The following is a 19,558-nucleotide window of genomic DNA, read 5'->3' on the forward strand; positions in this document are numbered from 1 at the left end:
ACTGTGAACATACATTTTTTTTGTTAATCCACTAAAATTGAATAGACCAAGGATACATTTTTAAAAGGGAGGCCATCTTCAAACTTTTGCTGTTTGAGGAGCTTCAAGTCAGGAAATTTTCTTTCAGTTCCCGCCTTGTTGTACTGAAGGACATGCAAGCATACACACACACTCTCTCTCTCTTCCTAGTAGGGCTTCCAGTGGGAGTGTATTTAGTTCCAGTGGGAATCTGCTGAATTAACACTCAGCTAAAGGTCAGGAGATAGGGGGTGTTGCCTGTGCGACAATTAAACTTAAATCCCCACCACTCCGGAATAACCTTCCAAATGAATAAGCATCCAGCTCAAAGACACTTCACTCATACCTCAGAGGACCACCAGGGGGAGCATTAATTCCCAGATCAATTCACTGAAAGGATGGACAATATAACAGACCAGCCTTCTGGAGCCGCCAGACAATTCCTGCCGGGGCCTGTCCCTCTACAGGTGGAGGCCAAGGCGAGGTCAGCACAAATATAGATAAAAGCTGCAAAATTTGTTCATAAGTAGGGGGAGGGGAGCTTTCATATCTTCATAGGGTTGTGGTGTGCTAAGTTCTAAGACAAGTTCACAAACTGCAAATCTGTGCTGCACTCAAATGTGGCCTACATCTACATTAAATTTCGAAAAACAGTATGTTTACAAAAGAAGGGGAAAAAACTTCCTAACTTTCAATGGAAGTCAGTGTAAAATTATTTAATTCCAAATAATTTTGGAGCATTTCTATTGGTCCATTCGTCATGAAACTGAAGAGAGACAAGAGAGAGGCGGAGAGAGGAAGAGAATTCGAAAGATAAAGAGACGAATAACATCTTACATTTCAAAGGAAGTCAGTGTAAAACATTTTATTCCAAGTAATTATGGAGCATTTCTACTGGACCATTCATCATGTATTTTTTACAAAATGTGAAGGACAGCTGCTGTGTTCAAATAGCAATGCATGTTCAATAGAGATACTTGATTTTGCTTTGAGACACAGCAATATATTCATCAGTCAATTTTTAGACTAAATAAAATGGTGCTGTATATAAGAACACCCCTGGTTCATATCACCACCACTTTAAAGTCAAGTGATAAAATTATTTTCAATAAAAGTGGTTTCCATCAAAATATCTTTGTATACATTCTGTCAATGAAGAATGCAGGAGTTTTATAAATGTGTGGGGAACTGCCACTTAAAGAAGACAAAAAGACTGGTCTACAAGTTTTCTTCAAGTGAACACCGTTCTAGTGTTTCTATGAACCATCTGTGACATGATTTCATCAAAATAACACAAGGATCAAACAACACAGCACTCTTCTTCCCCTTGTCTGGCGTGCCCTGTTCAGAACAACCTATTTCAGCATCTGTCTCTTTAAATAAGATTGAGCCGCAGCTCTGTTCATTGTGTGAGCACAGGTGTAAAGATCAAGGAGAAGAAGCACTGTTTTTTTTAGCCATATTCATTCTGTTCTCTTTTTCCTCCATTCTAATTTTCGCCATATTTAATCAGTACACATTCTCAGTGCTACTTATGTTTATAACGCTGTGTTTGGAGAGCCAGGACAATTCTAAATTCGCTGCACTCTACGTAAGCAGCAGGATAAATCAGAACGACTTGTTTTAACCATTGTTTCCAGACTTTGGCAGACCACAAATATCTTACTATATTTCACACTTTGTAAGTTGGTTGGCTCCAGCTCCCCAAATCAATGTTCTATTGTGCTGAAAAAAGTTGTTGTTTTTTCATAATATGTCCCTAATACTGCCCTAGTCTTAAATGTAATGCTCAGCCTACATTCACAAACTTTCATCACAGGAGCGCCACGCACGACTTTAATATCCTTCCCATATCCCCGTTTAATGTGTCACTTTTATTATGAAAAGGTGGATCCCTGACCTTGAGCCAAGTGCATTCAAGCAATACGGAGCAATGACCGCAATTTAATATTTATGGCAGTGTGCATATGTTTTACAGGGAAGCAAACTTAAATAAAGCATTGAATAATGCATAGAAATGGTGCTGGAACTTTTCTATGAGGACATAAAAGTATTTACCAAAGAAATCATTAGTGATGTTAGGTATATTGAATGTCCACTCACTGTTCATTCTCTCGGCTCCACTGATCAAGCAGGATATTTTCATGCTCTGCTTACTTTCTTTGCCCCCTTTCACCGTGTTCTTCCATGGTCAGGTGCACCACAGAACAGGTATGATTTATGTTATGGATCATTTTCAGCGCTGCAGTGATACTGATGTGGTGGTGGTGGTGGTGTTAGAGTGTGTTGTGCTGGTACGAGTGGATCAGAAACAGCAGTGCTGCTGGAGTTTTTAAACACTGTGCACTATGTTAGACACATTGGTCCACCTTGTAGATGTAAAGTCAGAGACAGCAGCTCATCTGTTGCTGCACAGTGTTTGTTGATCTTCCTCTAGACCTTCATCAGTTGACACAGGACCCCACCAACTGGATGCTGTTGGCTGGATGTTTTCAGTTGGTGGACTATTCTCAGTCAAATGGTGACACTAAGGGGTTATAAAATGACAGCAGCACTGGTATGTCTGATCCACTTGTATCAGCACAACACACACACTAGCACACAGTCACTGTAGTCACTGTCATTGCAGCGATGAGAATGATCAACCCCCGAATCATACATGTTCTGGGGGGTCCAGAGTGTTAAGGAACAGGATGACAAGGGGTAAACAATGTATGCAGAGCAACAGACGGACGGACTACTGTTTGTAATTGTAGAACTACAAAGTGTTCCTGTGAGGTCAGTTGAGATGAAAGAATGGGCAGTGGGTATAGAAACAATGTGAAATAGAAAAAAGTGATCTGGACACAGTAGATATGCCTGAAAAGGGAAAGTGTGATCACAGGTGTGGTCACAGAGCAGATGTTTACATAGAGCCCAGTTTGTTTTTTATATATATAGGTCACACAGAATGTTCCAGTAATATACAGAACCCTTGAAATCAATCAATTTCTTATTAGTGTTTCTGCTAATACGCCTATGTTTCTGAACTAGTGTGCAATGTATTGTTTCATGTATCATCTTATATCTGAGCACATTAGCTGCAATTTATGATCATTTTATGACTACAAGTCTGTGGGTTTAATTTTAATATCACTTTTGGTGTCCTGCCGTATGTGCCCCACCCTGAAGCTGTTCCACCGACACTGATAACATCAGAAGAGCAGGTGTCCATAAACATTTGCCCATATAGTTAATACAGCCTCTGGCATTTTTGTGCCACTAGATGGCAGTGTAGCATTAGTGGTTTTCTACTGTGTAAAACAATTATACCTCACCCATATTCTGCTGATATTTATGGGGTTGCCAACTTTTAATATGTAGTTTAACTAACATATTAACAGTCCTCACAGTTCATTATCTGTTTCCATAACCTATTCTACTCTTCTGGGATGCTTTAAATAAGATTATGGTACATTTCTGTAAGAAATGTGATTGCATTCAGCCACATAAATGTTCCTGAGGTGAGGTAATTATATTGGATGATTAGTTCTAGATCACAGACCCCACTCCAACTCAATAATGGATAGACCTCCTTCCCTCCAAGGAACGCAGTTCCAATGCCCGATTTTAAATGGGCTATAAACCCCTCTAGGGCAGGCTTGACATTGGGCACGGAGCATCCCATTTCCTGTCATCTTTTTCTACGGAGATTATACAAGCTCTGTGTGCACAGTTGAATGTGCGTTCAAAATGGGTGCACCTTAAAGAAACTGAATTTAATAAGAGCATCTACAAATATTTAGACATAGAGGCGCAGTCATCCAGACAGAGATCACAGGCATAAATTCACTTTAATCTGTGCTAATACTAAGTTACTGGATAAGTCATTAATAAAAAAAGAGAAAAAAAGTCACAGATTTGGCCTTATCTTGATTTAAAAGATCTAAGCTCCAGGACAAAGATTGAATGAGTCCAGGAGCAAATAAAGCTCAGACAAGGCAGGTTTAACTGGAGATCAAAGCTTCTATCAAGGCATAGAAATGAAATATTTGGACTTCATTAATTTAGACCATTAAGCACCCCAAATTAGACAAATACTCATTCACCTGAGTGACCAATTGTGTGAATAAGATGACATCAATTTTTCAAAACTGCTTGAATGCATAAAGTAAACACAGTACTGGTTGTTTAACTTAGGAGGCCAAACTGTGATCTCCAACTCAAAGAGAGAGACCTAAACTAATGTGTCTGCAAGTGCCTTTAACATTGTTTTTTTGCGCGTGGCAACTTTCCCAACAAACCTGGTGATGTGTGGTAAATTATGCATAGTCTGATTGGCGGTTACATCTGGTTACAGCCCTTACAACCCAGGCTGCCTACAGTGCAAATGTCTGTATTTCATCGCTGTTTAATTAAAATCCGGCGGTTTTCTGCATGATTTGGACACAGCAGCAGTCCGTCACATTGTGTGAAAAATGTAATGAGGAATGGACCAATAGAAATGCTCAAAAATTATTTGGAACAAAATATATAATATATATTAATATATATTTTATATTAATTCCATTGACAGTTAAGGTGGCGTTTTTCCCCCCTTTTCCTCTGAAGTAACTGTTTTACAATATACCTGTTTTTCTCTGGGCAATGATGACATATAGGAATATGGAACCAAATGTATGCATATGCCGTGTTCCCATTAAATACCACTCTTCTCATCATGCCAAGGGGTACAGAAATTATAAAAACTGGTTTCTATTAATATCCAAGGGGTATTTCCTGAATTCATCTCTGAATGAGGAGATCATGCAGGAATACTGGTTCTGCAAATCAGACTCACGGCTACACTAGTGTTATAGTACACTGTCAGGGAATGTCACTGTGGCATAGTCTGAGTTCATATTCAGTATCTTTAGTTAAGCAACGTGTACCAAATTCTACATTACCCACAGATTGTCAAGTTACATATATGCCATATATTTCTCTTCAACTTCTAGGATTCTTCAAGGATTTTCATTGCGTTTCTCTGGAGAAGATTATGTAAAGTATCTTTAGGGAACACAACTGAAATTAAAAAATACTTTAGTGAACGATAATGTAAAATACTTTAGTGAACAATAATGTACCTAAACAGTACCTTTTTTCCTGACAGTGCAAAGTGCATGTTTGATGATTAGAAAAATCGCTTTCAGTACTTTCAGAAAACATTTACCATTTAAAGGACATGTATTATCATTGAACATTATTTACAACTACTTTGAGATGTATTTTATGTTCTTCCATTATATGTGCATTAAGTAAAAATATTTCACTGTAGAATTCTACTAGATGTGTTTTTTCCATTGATTGCACTGAAAAACCTGTCTGGCTTAACTGCAACAGAATTTACATATTTATAGAACTATTCAAAAAGCTCTTTGACTGACGTATGTAACCACTGCATATGAAGTATTGTGTTTCACATGGTAGTTTATGAAAATGAATGCCCAGTCAAAGATAAACCCACTAGTAATTAATAAATGCACCTCCCATTTTCTCGTTTTGTCGTCCGTCCAGGAAGTGCCCGCGGACCAATCGGATCAACAGGCAAAAGCAGAACGTCACGCACTACAACTCGGAGAACACACTGCGCGCCTCCACCCGCCTCATCTAAGCTCCAGGGGTGCAGAAAACATGGCAAACGTAGAGAATAGAGAGGACATATGGACAAAAAATATAAAGGACCTGGCCGGGCCGGGCCGCGCCACGCCGGACTGGGCCACTCTGCCGAAAGGGGGATGGGAGGGAGGGCCGGCGCTGGTGTGGCCATAGGGGTGGATCGGAGGTGGACAACACACGATGCCTTGCACCTGTGGCACAGGACACAAAAAAAAAACCAAGAGGATATTAGGACACTTCGTTAGGACCTGCTATTTGGTTATGTATGGGTAATATTTCCAATAGTTTCTTTGTTTGTCTCGATGGGGTCTTTTTTCTGTAAATGTAAATAAATAATTTATATCACAAATAAATGACTGAATGTTAATGATGGAAGCCAATTTGAGAAGGATAATTTGACAAGGGTTCTGATCTTTATGGTGGATGCCAGTTTGCCAAGAATAGATATCCCTGACCCCTACAGTGGTCATCAGTCTGTTGTGATTTTTGCACATACGTAATTGATCAGTTTGATGAACCTTCTTTGTACACGTTTATAAATATCTGTTCTAGTCACTAGGGTGAGCGTTTGTGCAAAAACAAAATATATCTGATAATCTGCATTGCAGTTGTGTGCCTCAGACTGATCTGAGATCAGTTTTATTATACTCCCATGGGAGAAGCAGTAAGCTTAGCTCTGGAGAGACTGATTCCAATGCAGAACAGCTGTTTGCCCAAAATTCTTCAGGCCTCAACCTGATTTACACACCCATCTTAAGTTCCGTTTGATCAGCCCCTACACAGCTTACTTGAAACCCATCAATTTAAAGCTTATCCAAATTATATGTTGATGAAGTGACAGAAATGAGGGAGAAAGACCTTAATCTTACTCACACAGCTTTGTTTTATTTTACACCAAAAGGATCCCAAAAAGACAGAAAAGACAGGAATAAAAAGTACAATCTTTTACCTCCTCTTCTGATGGATGTTGAATGTACCGTGCTATGAAGTCCTCTGCAGGTTTTTGTTCTTTATTTTTTGGTTTTTCTTTGGAGGGTTCAGGTTATGTCTGTCTCTATCACTCCATGATACAAAACTGAATGGGTGAAAGCTAGCACATGCTTGAGAAATGTACATCCACTTACTCCATCTTTTTGAACTGCCACTAACGCAAAATTATTTGACAGCAATGCACTGGAAGAACACTGCCAATCAGACGCCTGCATTGGGGCATGAAGAAAGGGCCAGCCTGCTCACCCAGAGAGTGCGAGACCAATGGTGCTTACTTGGACTGCCAAGGACAGATGGCTGTGGCATCACTGAGGATCACAATTTCTTGATGATCTCCATAAGCAATTTTATAGGGAACACTTGAGTTTTGAGCCTGATAATTTTTTTTACTCGTTGTTTTTTAGTAGTTAATTATATTTGTTTTATTCAATGTAATACAATTAAATATATATGTGATCTTTATCTGTGTGCTATACACAAGCCGTACATAAATTAGTCCATGACTGTACTCTATTCAGTATAGAGTGCACTATTGTTGGGTTCCACCATTTTGTAGTAGTGTCCAAAAATAGTGGACACTGCACTCCACCATTCCCATAATGCAGTGCAAAAGTAGTATACAACTCATGTACACTAGTGGATAGCAGATATCCATAATCCACTGCATTGTTTGGTAAATACCCACAAGGTTGTGTGAGAAATCTTGCACTACCGTCCTGAATTCAGCTCACTAGTGCGCTGTGTAGTGAGTAATATAGGGAATAGTTACTAGGGAGCCATTTCGGACACAGCGTAGGTGTGTATATTTACATTTATACATTTGGCACATGCTCATATAGCTGTATGTGAAAGTTTGGGCACACCTGGTCTAATCACACTTTTTCACTTTTTTGGTGGCTTTTTTTTAATTGAGAAGTAAACCCAGCCTGAGTAAGTAACCACACCTAATATACAATATTTTCAGCTAATCCTAATGCGCTTTGTCTTTAATAACATACAAAAATAAACCTCAAACCATTCAATGTGGCTTGTGCAGAGGTCTAGACCTGTCAGGCCTGTGGGATGTCACCTAATAGTGTTAAAAACTCTGTTGAATCAATTTATCAAGCTTTGTATATTCTCTGACTCTCTATACCTTGAGTTAATACTCAGCAACAGCAGGCTCCTCTAAGCAAATGTCTAGAGATCTGAAAAATAAATTAATCTATAACCACAAGTGGAACTGAATAACTTAAAAAAAAAAATCTATTTTTCAGACTTCAATTTCAATTACGATACACACACACACACATATATATATATATATATATATATATATATATATATATATATATATATATACACGGCAGCTCTGGGGAAATGTGCAGGTCAATGAGGGATATGAGGTCTGGATTGGTGGCGTTTCTTACACAAGCATAACTTTTTTTGAAGGGTCATTAAAAGGAAACCTCACTAGCCAATTTGTCACAAAACTCAACATCTGAATTATGCTAACGAACATCTAAACAAGCCAGATGAGTTTGGAACAAGTGCTTTAGACTAAGTCAAAATAGGACTCTTTACCCTCAATCAGCAAAGGTATGGCTTGAGATTAAAAGAAAAAAAAAGAAGATTCTTCTCTTTTTCCTTCAAGAAAACAAATCTATGCCAACTGTGAAGCATGCAGGGGAATCCATCATGCTTTTGTATTGTTTTGCTGCCAGTGGCATTGGCAATCTTGTGTGGGTAGAGGGAATGGAATCCACAAAATACCAGCAAATCCCCAAAGCAAATGTCAAACCAGCATTAAAATGTTGAAGCTGAAAATTTCTACAACAGGATAATGATCCAAAACATAACTCTAACCCCCAACATTTACCATGGATGACCTGAAACATAAACTGAAGATTGTGGAATAGTCTTCACAGTCCCCTGACCTAAACATCACTGAAAATCTGTGGATAGACCTTTAAGTGTAAACAATGCAACCTAAGAATATGTCAGAATCACATGCTTTCTGCAAAGAATGGTGGTTGAAAAACATTTAGCTGGCTAAGTGTAAATTATATATAGTAGAGGCTGTGTTTATCATTACTTAATATATAAAAGACAAGAGGGGAAAAAAAAGGTGGTGGGTTTGAGTCCTGCTCCGGGTGACTGTCTGTGAGGAGTTTGGTGTGTTCTCCCAGTGTCCGCATGGGTTTCCTCCCACAGTTCAAAAACACACGTTGATAGGTGGATTGGCGACTCAAAACTGTCCGTAGGTGTGAGTGTGTGTTGCCCTGTGAAGAACTGGTGCCGCCTACAGGGTGTATTCCTGACTTGTGCCCAATGATTCCAGGTAGGCTCTGGACCCACCATGACCAAAAAAAAAAAAAAAAAAAAAAAATTGACCACAGCTGATCAAAATACATATTTTTGGGTTTTATTTTATAAATATTTTAATATGGTATTCTGCAAATTGTAGTGGATTTTTAATCAGCCATAACTTTTGTATATGCTACATTTGTTTTATGGATATGCTAAATCTGTCAGTTGTTTTAGAAGTTAGATAAAACTGTAATATAGTACAGTTATAGCCGACCCCAGTGACAGTTGAGATTATATATTCATCAGATTTGGGACACTGTACTACATACTGCAGCACTTTGTATTCTGAATTTGTGGTAAAACAGAGGTTTATAATGCTATGTTAGCCCAGGAATTATTGCTGCTAAAGGTCAGGAAGAGTGCAGAGCCCCTGAGGACTACAAGATTCCTGACATTCCAAGTCAGCCGAAAAATCTTCCCGGGTGACCCCAACCGCAGTCTGTAGAATCCTACCTCTTCCTGTGCTGGGAGGAAAGGTTGGACAGGAAACCTTTCTGGATTTTTCCTGGGAACTGTGCTCCACTCAGACATGTCCTCCGGTATCAAAACAATGCCCTTTTCTGTTTACTTGACATCAGAGAGGAACAACTCACTGACTCCGTGTAAGAAGGCTCCTTAATTGAATAAAAGCAAGTAAGCCTGTCTTTGTCTGATAAGTTCAAGAAATGTGTGTGCTGCTAAATCTATGTGGCTATACTGAAATGTTTGGGTAGTTCCTGGTCACACTGTTTTGACATCCAAATTCAAAAAAATAACTCTACAGACAACACATTGAAATATGTTTTGTAATTAGTTTTTTCTTTTTTTTTTTCCATATTTTCATTCTATTTTTGTATAACATACATATATTCAAATGTTTACATAAATTTAACTCCACTACTTTAATGTGACGACGCAGATGTTTAAATGCACAAACACTGCTTTCATGATCTCCGTTAAAAAAAATAAATAAATTAAAAAAAACACCCTTATGGCCGCCATGCCCCTGCACAATGCCAAATAGAGAATCATAGAGCTCCCAGCATTGGTCTCTCTAGCAATGTTTCCTGGAGCGATGAAGCATCATCAGATACCAGGCATCAGAAGAGTGGTGTCTGTGGACTACAGCTCATTGTCCATGGTTGGTATACTTGATATCACTAGGCATATGTGACAATGTACACAATACTTCATAAACAGTGTATAGTTTTCCAAAAAAGTAGAAGCTGGTGTTGCAGCAACAAGAGACAAATCTATTTATTGGGACCCTTAATTTCAAAAGAATTATTGAATTACCCAGTGTACACATGGTACAGGACTGTGCAAAAGATGTAGGCACCTGAGGAAATGAGATTTTAAAAGCTATTTATCTGAGTAGAGAAAATCTGAAGAAAACACCCAATATTAGAATGAAAATGTTACAGGTTCGATATTCTGTTTGTGGACGTGTTGGTTTAACACTTTCCAAGTCTCTTCTTGTGGCAGTCCATTATTATTTTCTGAGCTTATCATACAAAACCTAGTTTTGCCAGTTAATAAATGTCATTTGAATCAAAGGTGCTGTTGATTTAACAAATCCTTATGATCCAATAGAACATCTGGAAACAAACACTGTTCTTCACACTCTTTCGCAACACATCTAATTTTTAGGGAATATACTCTATTTTATTGTATGTATTTTTGTATTTACTGTAATTATATAACATTTTATTTGAGGATGTTTAATGAGAAGATACATTATTTCAAAATTATTTTAATAATTATAATAATAATAATAATGCCCTGTGAAGGACTGGCGCCCCCTCCAGGGTGTATTCCTGCCTTGCGCCCAATGATTCCAGGTAGGCTCTGGACCCACCGCGACCCTGAATTGGATAAGCGGTTACAGATAATGAATGAATGAATGAATGAATAATAATAATAATAATCAAAATACTTTTGCACAGTACTGCATATTATGGAAAATGTAGTGTCGCCTTCACACAGCTCCAGGGTGCTGGGGTTGTGGGTTCGGGTGACTGTCTGTGAGGTGCTTGGTGTGTTCTTCCCATGTCAACGTAGGTTTCCTCCAGGTGCTCAGGTTTCTTCCCATGACCCAAAAGCACATGTTGGTAGGTGAATTGGCTACTCAAATGTGTCCATAGGTGTGTGTGTTTGAGTGAATTTGTTGTGAGTGTGTGTCGCCCTGGAGCCCTCACGTTCACTGCAACCCTGAACTGGATGTGCAGTTACAGACAATAAATGAATGACTTAATTAATATGAATATTTTGCACAGGCCACATTCTATGTTTCTATGTATCTCAATTCTGCAAAATTAAAGTAAAATAACACTAGTAATATTTTCCCCTTAAACTCAACTTCAAAGTGTGATGATTTGCTGTAATAGTGTAAATAGAGCCTCTTCCATTGCTACTCCAGGCCCAGAACTGCAGAAACTGCTCTCTTTTGGAGGAGGGAAAGACGCAACCGCTTCTGCCCCGCCCCCACCCCCTTGATTTAAAGGACAATGCTGAAAAGCAAATTACACTTTGCCACTGTTGGTGGAGCCCAAGAGCAAAATCACCAAATTTACCTAGTGTTTCTTTAAGCATGTAACAATATGTGAATTAAAATATGCTAAAATTTGTTCGCAAATAACTCTACACTTTCTATAGTGACAATGACCCTAGTAAGCTGAGTTTGCCTACATGCAAAAATCTGCAGTTGATACAAGTTTCAGTTGCTAAGCCTTTCTTTGATGTGCGGAAATATCTGTTGCTGTCTTTATCTTGAACAGACTTAACGCTGATAGCTTTATATTCCCAGGCAATGACAACGGACAGGCAGTTTCCAATAAAGCTGTCAACAGCTGCATGCCAACCATAACTTTCTTAATAAAAAAAAACATAATATGTTCTTTTAAATTATAGTTTTGACAGTGTGAAGTTGGAAATGGCTGAGGGCTGAGCCAAGTGCAGACTAGAGGGGTATAAAGCCTCTAGGCACTGGAGGTGGAACAATCATTTAGAGTCAATAGGACTTCACACTGTTGTGGCAGAATACAAACAAATCCTCACAGAAATGTCCCCACATCTTGAGCAAACTATTATTGATATCCACACTTTCAGAAGTTAAGTAGGTTCTATTAGGTGTAAAAGTCATTTTTAAAGCATTAATTGTCTCTTCTGTAATTTCACAATGACTTGATTGTATTAAAAATTACAATTATGTTTTTTTTTATTATTGTAAATAGCGGGTACAATATTAATCTAAACAGAATAAATCCATTCATATGCATCATAGCAAACGCAGTGATCAATACATTCTTCTCACTTACTATTTTCAAAGTACTTGACATGAAAAATGTCATTTTTAATATTATGCAACAGTTACCATAAAATTACAAATCATCTTTGCTGCTTAATCCATTTCAGGGACGCTGTAAAATTACAAATAAATAGGAGAATGTTTAAATTCTCTATTACAAGTATGTGTTACATGAAAAAAACTGTACACCTAATATTTGTAAAACACTACAGCACTAGTGTTGCTCAAAACACTACAGAAATGTAACAACCGAGTATGTGATTGTCTTACAAAAACCTGTTCTACATATGCTCGTTGGTTCAAAGTAAACATGGAGATTATTAACGGCACAACACTGGCAACATTTCAGACAGCTCTGTGGCAACATGTCTGTGCTCACTCTGGAATTTTCCCATGGCACAGAAAGGTGCATGTGTCTTTGATACATCTAAACACACCAAAACAGACAACAATAAATGTGTCCACAGTATAGTGTGTCCACATACTGACCCTCATTCATCAAAGCTGTGTGTGCTCAAATCTGATTGTAAGACCAAACATTTTCATATTTTCATTCATTTTTTACAGAGCTGCAAACCAGAAAAAATTGTCAAATAAGTGGTTCCCTCAAGGGTTCATATACGCTACCTTTAGTTGGGGAACATATTTGTAAATTACAGGATTTAAAATTGTGTTGATTTCATAGACTCCATTAATCTCAAGGAATTTTTTTAACTGATTTAATTCTAAAATGAAATCTTACAAATATTCACCTGTCTCTCTGGAGAAGAGAATGTATTGTAAATTAATGAAATGCAACAGGACTTTAAAACCATTGCTGTACCTTAAAAAAGGTGCATTTACACTGTTTGTACCTTTAGTGACAATAATAGACCTCTACTGTATGTATGAGGTACTTTGCTTCAAAGGAAAAAGGTTCTTATTATTCACTTTATATCTGAAAGCGCATTCAACAAAAATGGCATAGTGTGGCTGCTTGAATGGAAGGACAGAGAGATGAACAAACAGACAGAGATGAAACATTGCTTGAAAACAGGTTTTTTTATATTTTTTTTTTATGTAATTTCCCCCTGGTTAGTCACTGCCAAAATCCCTCAACACAATATCTAGGGCTCTCTCAAGCAAATGATGTGACCAAGCCAAGAGGGTGAAGTATTAAACATGCTTCCTCTCCGAGATGAGCAGCCCACAAACAACTACTTTCTTAACTGCTCCATAGGGCAGGGTCATAGGACGGTTCCCTATGCTTTGAGGACAACATTAACTGCTCTTTCTGTTATGTCAGCTTACATCAACAACAGGGAGTGTTTAGAGACCGGGCATAGTGTTAGTAAGTGCCCACAAGAGCAAGAAAAAACTTGAAAATAGTTTGAACTGAATGGGTGGAGCTCAGAGCGGTCGGGAAATGAGACTGGAATTTAATTTTAACATCACAATCTGAGCATAAGCCCAAAGAGGCCTGAAATAAAGTTCTCAGACTGACACGTCCTTCAGAATGGGCAAATAATAGAAGCAGTAAATTATGAAACAGGATAAAGCGTCTGTTGTAATCAGAGTGCAGTTCTATTCTGGTCATTTCCATGCAGCCATTTTCATTTCAGGGGTTTCAAAAGATTCCAACAAGTGCTGTACATTCATAACTACATGACCAAAAGTTTGCAGACACCTGCTTATGCAAATGGTTTTATCCCAAATCAAGGGTGTTATTGGGGAGTTTGTTCATCTGTGTTGTAGCAATAGTTTCTGAGAAGGCTTTACACTAAATTACACTAGATACATTGCTGCGAACGTTTGATGACATTCTACCAAAAACATGCAAGAGTAAGGAATATTAGCGCATACTAAAGGTATGGAATGGTGCTTATTCACACTAGAGAATGCAGTTACACTTCTCCCAGCCCAAAGATAAAAGTGCTTTATACCCCTCTAGCCCACATTTGGCAATGAGCATGGTGATCTTAGGTTCATGTGAGGCTACGTCTGTCAGCAATGGGTGCAGCTTAAAGCTGAATTCAGTTGAAAATAATTTGGACAAAAAAAAAAAAAAAAAAAAAAACACTTAGTAAGGTAAAAGTACTTAGATGCAATAACCAAATTTGGCCAGCAGAGAGCATGCGATCACAGTGTTTAGGATCAGCATTTAAGTCATATAGCTTTTATTTCCTGATAGTACAACGTGAAACAAAGGTGCATGTCGCTTATATACTTGAGTATAATAAATATACAATAAATATCAAATACTGTACAACAGGTTGTGCTTTTTATAAGAGAATGAATGTGTGATCATAGAGGGTTTAATGTGTCTATACAGACAGACGGAGAGAATGAGAAGGTCAGAAATGTGAAGGTCCCTTTTCCTTGTTTCCACGATTTAAGAACAGGATAAGAGAATTCACTGACCACACCATGAGTACAACAAAGGAAATGTTAGCTTTGTGTGTGTGTGTTGCGTACAATGACATAAAAAGGATTTAATGGGCCATAAAAAAAAGACTTCCAATAACTAAAAAAAATACATAATTAGCTGATTCTCTCAAACAATTTGATTCTCTTAAAAACATCCACGTTTAAGACTTGCACTGAAATGACCCTTCAAAACAAGTTATTCATTTTTAAGGTCTTTCTCTTCTTAATTTTGTAGGTGTTTCTTTTCATCTTTCCACAGTGAGTAGAAAATTCAGCCCTAAGAATCTGAATAGACTCAGAGCCAAAAAGAATCACTTACAGAGAAAAAGAAACAACACAAAGTATCACACAAAGGACATGCTGTTGTACTCACAACAACAGACTCGCTGCCCAGGCCTCATCTTCACTGAATATGTTTGGGGTGCTTGGGATTTGAGATGCCTATGATACAGCCTTTTTCAGAGAGTGTACTGAAGTAAAGTTCTGGTGTGCCTTTTCTCAGATGCTAAAAATTTTCATTGTCTGTTTTGACTGGAAGTTAAATAAACGTTGAGTGGCCTGTTTATTAGTGCGTAATGAGATTCCACCCCTAGGCTGCACAAAAAGTTATGCCGATGTGTGAATAAATGGTACCTACACTACTTGACTCTTATACGTTTCCATTAAGCAAATTAGGTAACTGGAACCACACACTTTTAGTACCTGCTCAATCGTGGTTCCACAAGTACAGACTAAACCATGATGTGTAAACTGATTGGCCAGAGAGTTGTCAATCATGACACAACCAAACTAGCCATTTGAAAAATATCCAAGCTACAGCAGAAATCACATTTGTTTTTATCCAACTCACAACAACAGCTCATAAAATTATACCATGGTCTTTTGATGAGGTTCAAACATTCCTTGGATTGGCAGCTGACAAAATAATCTAGTGAGAACTGGAAGATGCAATAAGGAACAGAAATATGTCTAAGCTTTTTTCAGTATCAAAAAACAACTACACGCAACTACACACTGAGTAAACTACACTTAACGTTACCGTCGTTGTGGTTTCCAAAACCCATGGTTCCCATCACTGGTGTAGTAACTGCAGGGGATGGGATGGGATGTGTCCCCCACAAGATTGGATACAGCTGTATATGTCCCCCTCAAAAATTATACCACAGAGACAAAAAAGTTTTTTGTTTTTTTTTTTTTGCAAACTTTCAACACGTTTTGCCAGCAAGTCCCCACAAAATGGGTCTTCTTTCAGCCTTCATTAAGGCGCCTGTTCAAACATAAAACTGCTCCATTCATCAGCGTCACTACCCTCAGATATACCTCATCAGAGAGTTTGGTTTATAAAGTTAGTTTTTACCAGCTCTGTGCTAGAGGTCATGTACGAGAGCACAACAGGTAACAAAGATGGCTACAGTTCTGTATTACACTTATGAAAGCTGCTTGTATATAATGTCTTGTTAGGCAAACACAGGAGGATCTGAGAGTTACCGAAAGTTAATAATAGCTGTGTTCAGGTTGTGAGAAAGCACTCTAAACATGCAGAAAGTTATATGTTAGTCTCTTGCTGTGTCCCAAACTGCACACTGTTGCACTGAATAGTATTTAAAACATAATAAACTATATGCAGCCTATGTAAAAGTTCTATAGTATGTTGTTTGGGATACAGCCTCACTGTCTAACCTTCTGCTAAGCCTAGTTTTACATTATTTTAAATATTATGTTATGTCTTATTAGGAGAATTATGGTGCAGACAGGGAGTGGCAGATGGAGTGACATAGTATTTTAGCTAATATATTTGGTATGAGGTGAGATTGACTCAGCAAATGTGTTGTCCCCCCAACATCAAACTCACTCCTATGCCCTTGTTTCCCCATGAATGACAGGGTTTTGTGACATCACTGGCTACATTTCAGGGGAGGTTGTAGTAGTGGAAACTGAACAAGGTTCTTTCGTATCACTACATACAAGTACATTATGCAACATGGTCTTCCTCCCATGCAAACAATTTTTGTTCACAAGCCACACAATTGAGTAATGTTCATTTCTGGAAATCATTTTGGTATTTTAGATTTAAAGGTGTTCCATTTTAGCACAATGGAATATAAAGGAATTTTATATTGTTAAGCAACACATGCACTTGATAAGGGTATAACATCACATTTGTTAGCTTCTATAGCAGAGAATGTGAAGAAGTGGTTTATTTGGAGTATGTGCAAGTGAGAGTGGGACAAGTGTGTGATAGTGAGTAACTGAGTAAGACAGAGAGAGAGAGATGAGTGCTGATTCTGGCCCAGTGCCAGTGCCAAAGATGAGCTCACTGTTTAAACATTCCGCATGCCCAAATGTCAGTATTGCCCAGTAAGGGCAAAAGCAGAGGAAAAACATTATTAGAGGTGAGAGGTGAGAGGTGTGGCTAATGTGTATTGGACATCAATGGTTATATATCTGGGAGCAAACAACTCCATTATTCCAGGCTGAAAAAGAATACGTGTGTTATCTTAAAGTCATTGTTTTTCTCTCTGGCACACACTGACACTCCATCTTGCATTACAGCAAATGGGCTGGGCTTGCTACCCCAGCAACCAGGCTCCTCCTCTGGGTGTGTGGGTGAGATTTTAAGTGGAGCGTCAGGAGTGTTGTGTTCGACAGAAACGAGAGGCAGGGAAAGCACATGTGACAGGACTAACTGAGAACAAGCACAGGTTTCCTTCTAAGAAGCCAGAATACCTCCATCTGAGAGGAAACCTGAACCCAAAACCAAGCACTCAAGAGCAGCATTTAAACCAGCATCAGAAACTTCTCTGCTGATCCCTCAACTCAACCACCTGAAGAATTTGAGGAGCGTCACTCCTCCTTGCAGAACCTTTGAATAAGTACCTTTCCAGAAGATACTTCCTCAGACCCCATCAAACCTCCAAACAAGATTTTGAGCACATTCTCCAGTATGGGCGAAGATTCGGCTCACGCTGACCGCAGTGCTGCAGCTGCGGCCGCTGCTACCCTACCTGAGACGGCTAACTCTGAACCCTCCCCAGTCCCGGCGGCGGAAGCTCAAGCAGCCCAAGAACCCCAAGAAGGTCAAGACTTCTTTGTCCCTGGCTTCAACCCCAACTCAACACCCTCATCCCCTACTCACACCTTGTCCCGTGTGGGCACCAAGACTCCAACTAGCCCCACCAGCTCTGGGGGCCAGGTGAGTGCCATCACGGTGGTGGCACTTCTGGATAAGCTGGTGACAATGATGGAGGCAGTGCAGGACAACCAGCGACGCATGGAGAAGAAACAGGATGAGCTAGAGGGAGCCGTGCGTGGTGTCCAGGGTGATGTTGCTCGCCTGGCCAAAAGTCATTCAAGCACTTCCAATAGTGTGGCCAAGCTGGTGGAGCGTTCACGCAAGACTGGCGGTTACGTCAAGGAGGTGCGAGAGCGTTTGGAGCGGCAGAGCAACCAGGTGAAGAGGCTGGAGGCTAACCATGCCCACCTGCTCAAGAGGAACCACTTCAAAGTGCTCATCTTCCAGGTAAGAGGTTAAGATAAGAAACAAGGTTCTTTGAAGAATGAAAAGCAGTGGGGTCTAGTTGCAGACACTGTACCAGAGGTGTTCATTTCTAATCCGTGAAACAGTCCAGAACAGATTGATGATTTGCTCTCTGTAACACACCTGATTTAATACTGAAGTTAATTTGAGTAGGTGTGTCTGAGTAGAAAGTCAACAATCTGTGCTGGATGCTCCTAATATAATGTGGTAACTCATAGCCATCTGCAGCTGATAGGAGTAATACACAAGTCCACCAAATCACCTTTGACAGTTGTTGCAGTTAACAGGAATAAGGCAATGGTTGTGGAAAAGACACCCTACGATTAGTGGTCAATAAATGAATTACAATGCCTGTGAACAACAGCGTGTGTTAAGGAAGTTTGTGTTCTCATACAAGAAATGTGGAAAATATGCATCTGTGTGAGGCACACAAAGAGTGATTATAGAGCATCCATAATTATAGTGTCCTTCCATGGTTCTCACATTAATCTTTTCTTTCCGCAAAATAATGAGTAGCTAGCATGTTTACATTACACAAACCTACTTTCTTCCCTCCTTAACTTATGCTGCAGCCATTATTCAAAGCCCTAACTGAAGCTGCCGACATATAAATGTGCGCTGGCTGAACCAGCTCAGCAGCCTCTTACTGTGTTTGAGTTCACTAATCTTTGTGATCCTAAGGAGAGGTGCACTGTATGTTCAGTCCACGCTATTATACACATTCAGGAAATGCGATTATGCTGACTGCAGCTTGCTCTCTGGTTGGCTAATCTGAAGGGCGGGTTTTGTTGACTTAAGCTGCTGTGCTTTTCAGGCCTTCTCTTCTTATCTGATTGCCCTGGAGCTAGCCATTGGCTGATTAGCACACTAGCATAGTGGCTTTTTCACCTGTGGGAGCATGCAGAGACATTCTTGGAGGTTTTAAAGCAAAGACCACTGTTAAAGGGAGAACGACTTGCAAGATGTTGGAATCACTGGGGCTTGTCAGTCTAAATACTGCCTGAAGTGTGCATAAATCCTCCGCTAGTTTCTGCTGGAATTCCAGGATTATCTTACCAAAATTGCTACAGCATGTCTCCGCTATCTCTTAGGTTGCCTATCATTTTTCAAATTTAACTAACGTAAACAACAAAGGATAAAGGGTTACAACAAGCAATTTAGCATGACTGATATAGCAACAAGCATGCTACTTAAATTTACATTTGGCGTTCTATAGTTGCTTGGGCTCTATACACTTTTGATGTACATGTTTTAAGTGGTTCATCTCATGTTTAGAAAGGTCAGTCATATCAGTGTGCACTTATCTGAAATACCTTCCTCCAGGAAAAATCGCA

The 19,558-nt window shown here is 39.1% G+C and overlaps 2 protein-coding genes and 1 long non-coding RNA gene across 4 annotated transcripts in view; 2 read left to right on the top strand and 1 right to left on the bottom strand.

Annotated features, from left to right (window-relative positions):
• Positions 1-7,046, top strand: part of tmeff2a (transmembrane protein with EGF-like and two follistatin-like domains 2a) — a 162,453-nt gene extending 155,407 nt beyond the window's left edge. For both annotated transcript variants that reach the window (XM_066640950.1, XM_066640949.1), the window contains exon 10: positions 5,554-7,046. In XM_066640950.1, coding sequence (XP_066497047.1) covers positions 5,554-5,650 — 97 coding nt within the window. In that variant the 3' untranslated portion in view covers positions 5,651-7,046. The remainder of the gene's footprint in view (positions 1-5,553) is intronic.
• Positions 1-19,558, bottom strand: part of LOC136663971 (uncharacterized) — a 63,227-nt gene that overhangs the window by 24,349 nt on the left and 19,320 nt on the right. The window lies entirely within an intron of this gene.
• Positions 17,312-19,558, top strand: part of cavin2a (caveolae associated protein 2a) — a 28,879-nt gene continuing 26,632 nt past the window's right edge. The window contains exon 1 of the mRNA XM_066640948.1: positions 17,312-18,206. Within this exon, the coding sequence (XP_066497045.1) occupies positions 17,631-18,206 (576 nt within the window). The 5' untranslated portion in view covers positions 17,312-17,630. The remainder of the gene's footprint in view (positions 18,207-19,558) is intronic.

Source organism: Hoplias malabaricus, chromosome 12 (assembly GCF_029633855.1).
Source record: "Hoplias malabaricus isolate fHopMal1 chromosome 12, fHopMal1.hap1, whole genome shotgun sequence".
In the NCBI taxonomy this organism is placed as follows: domain Eukaryota; kingdom Metazoa; phylum Chordata; class Actinopteri; order Characiformes; family Erythrinidae; genus Hoplias; species Hoplias malabaricus.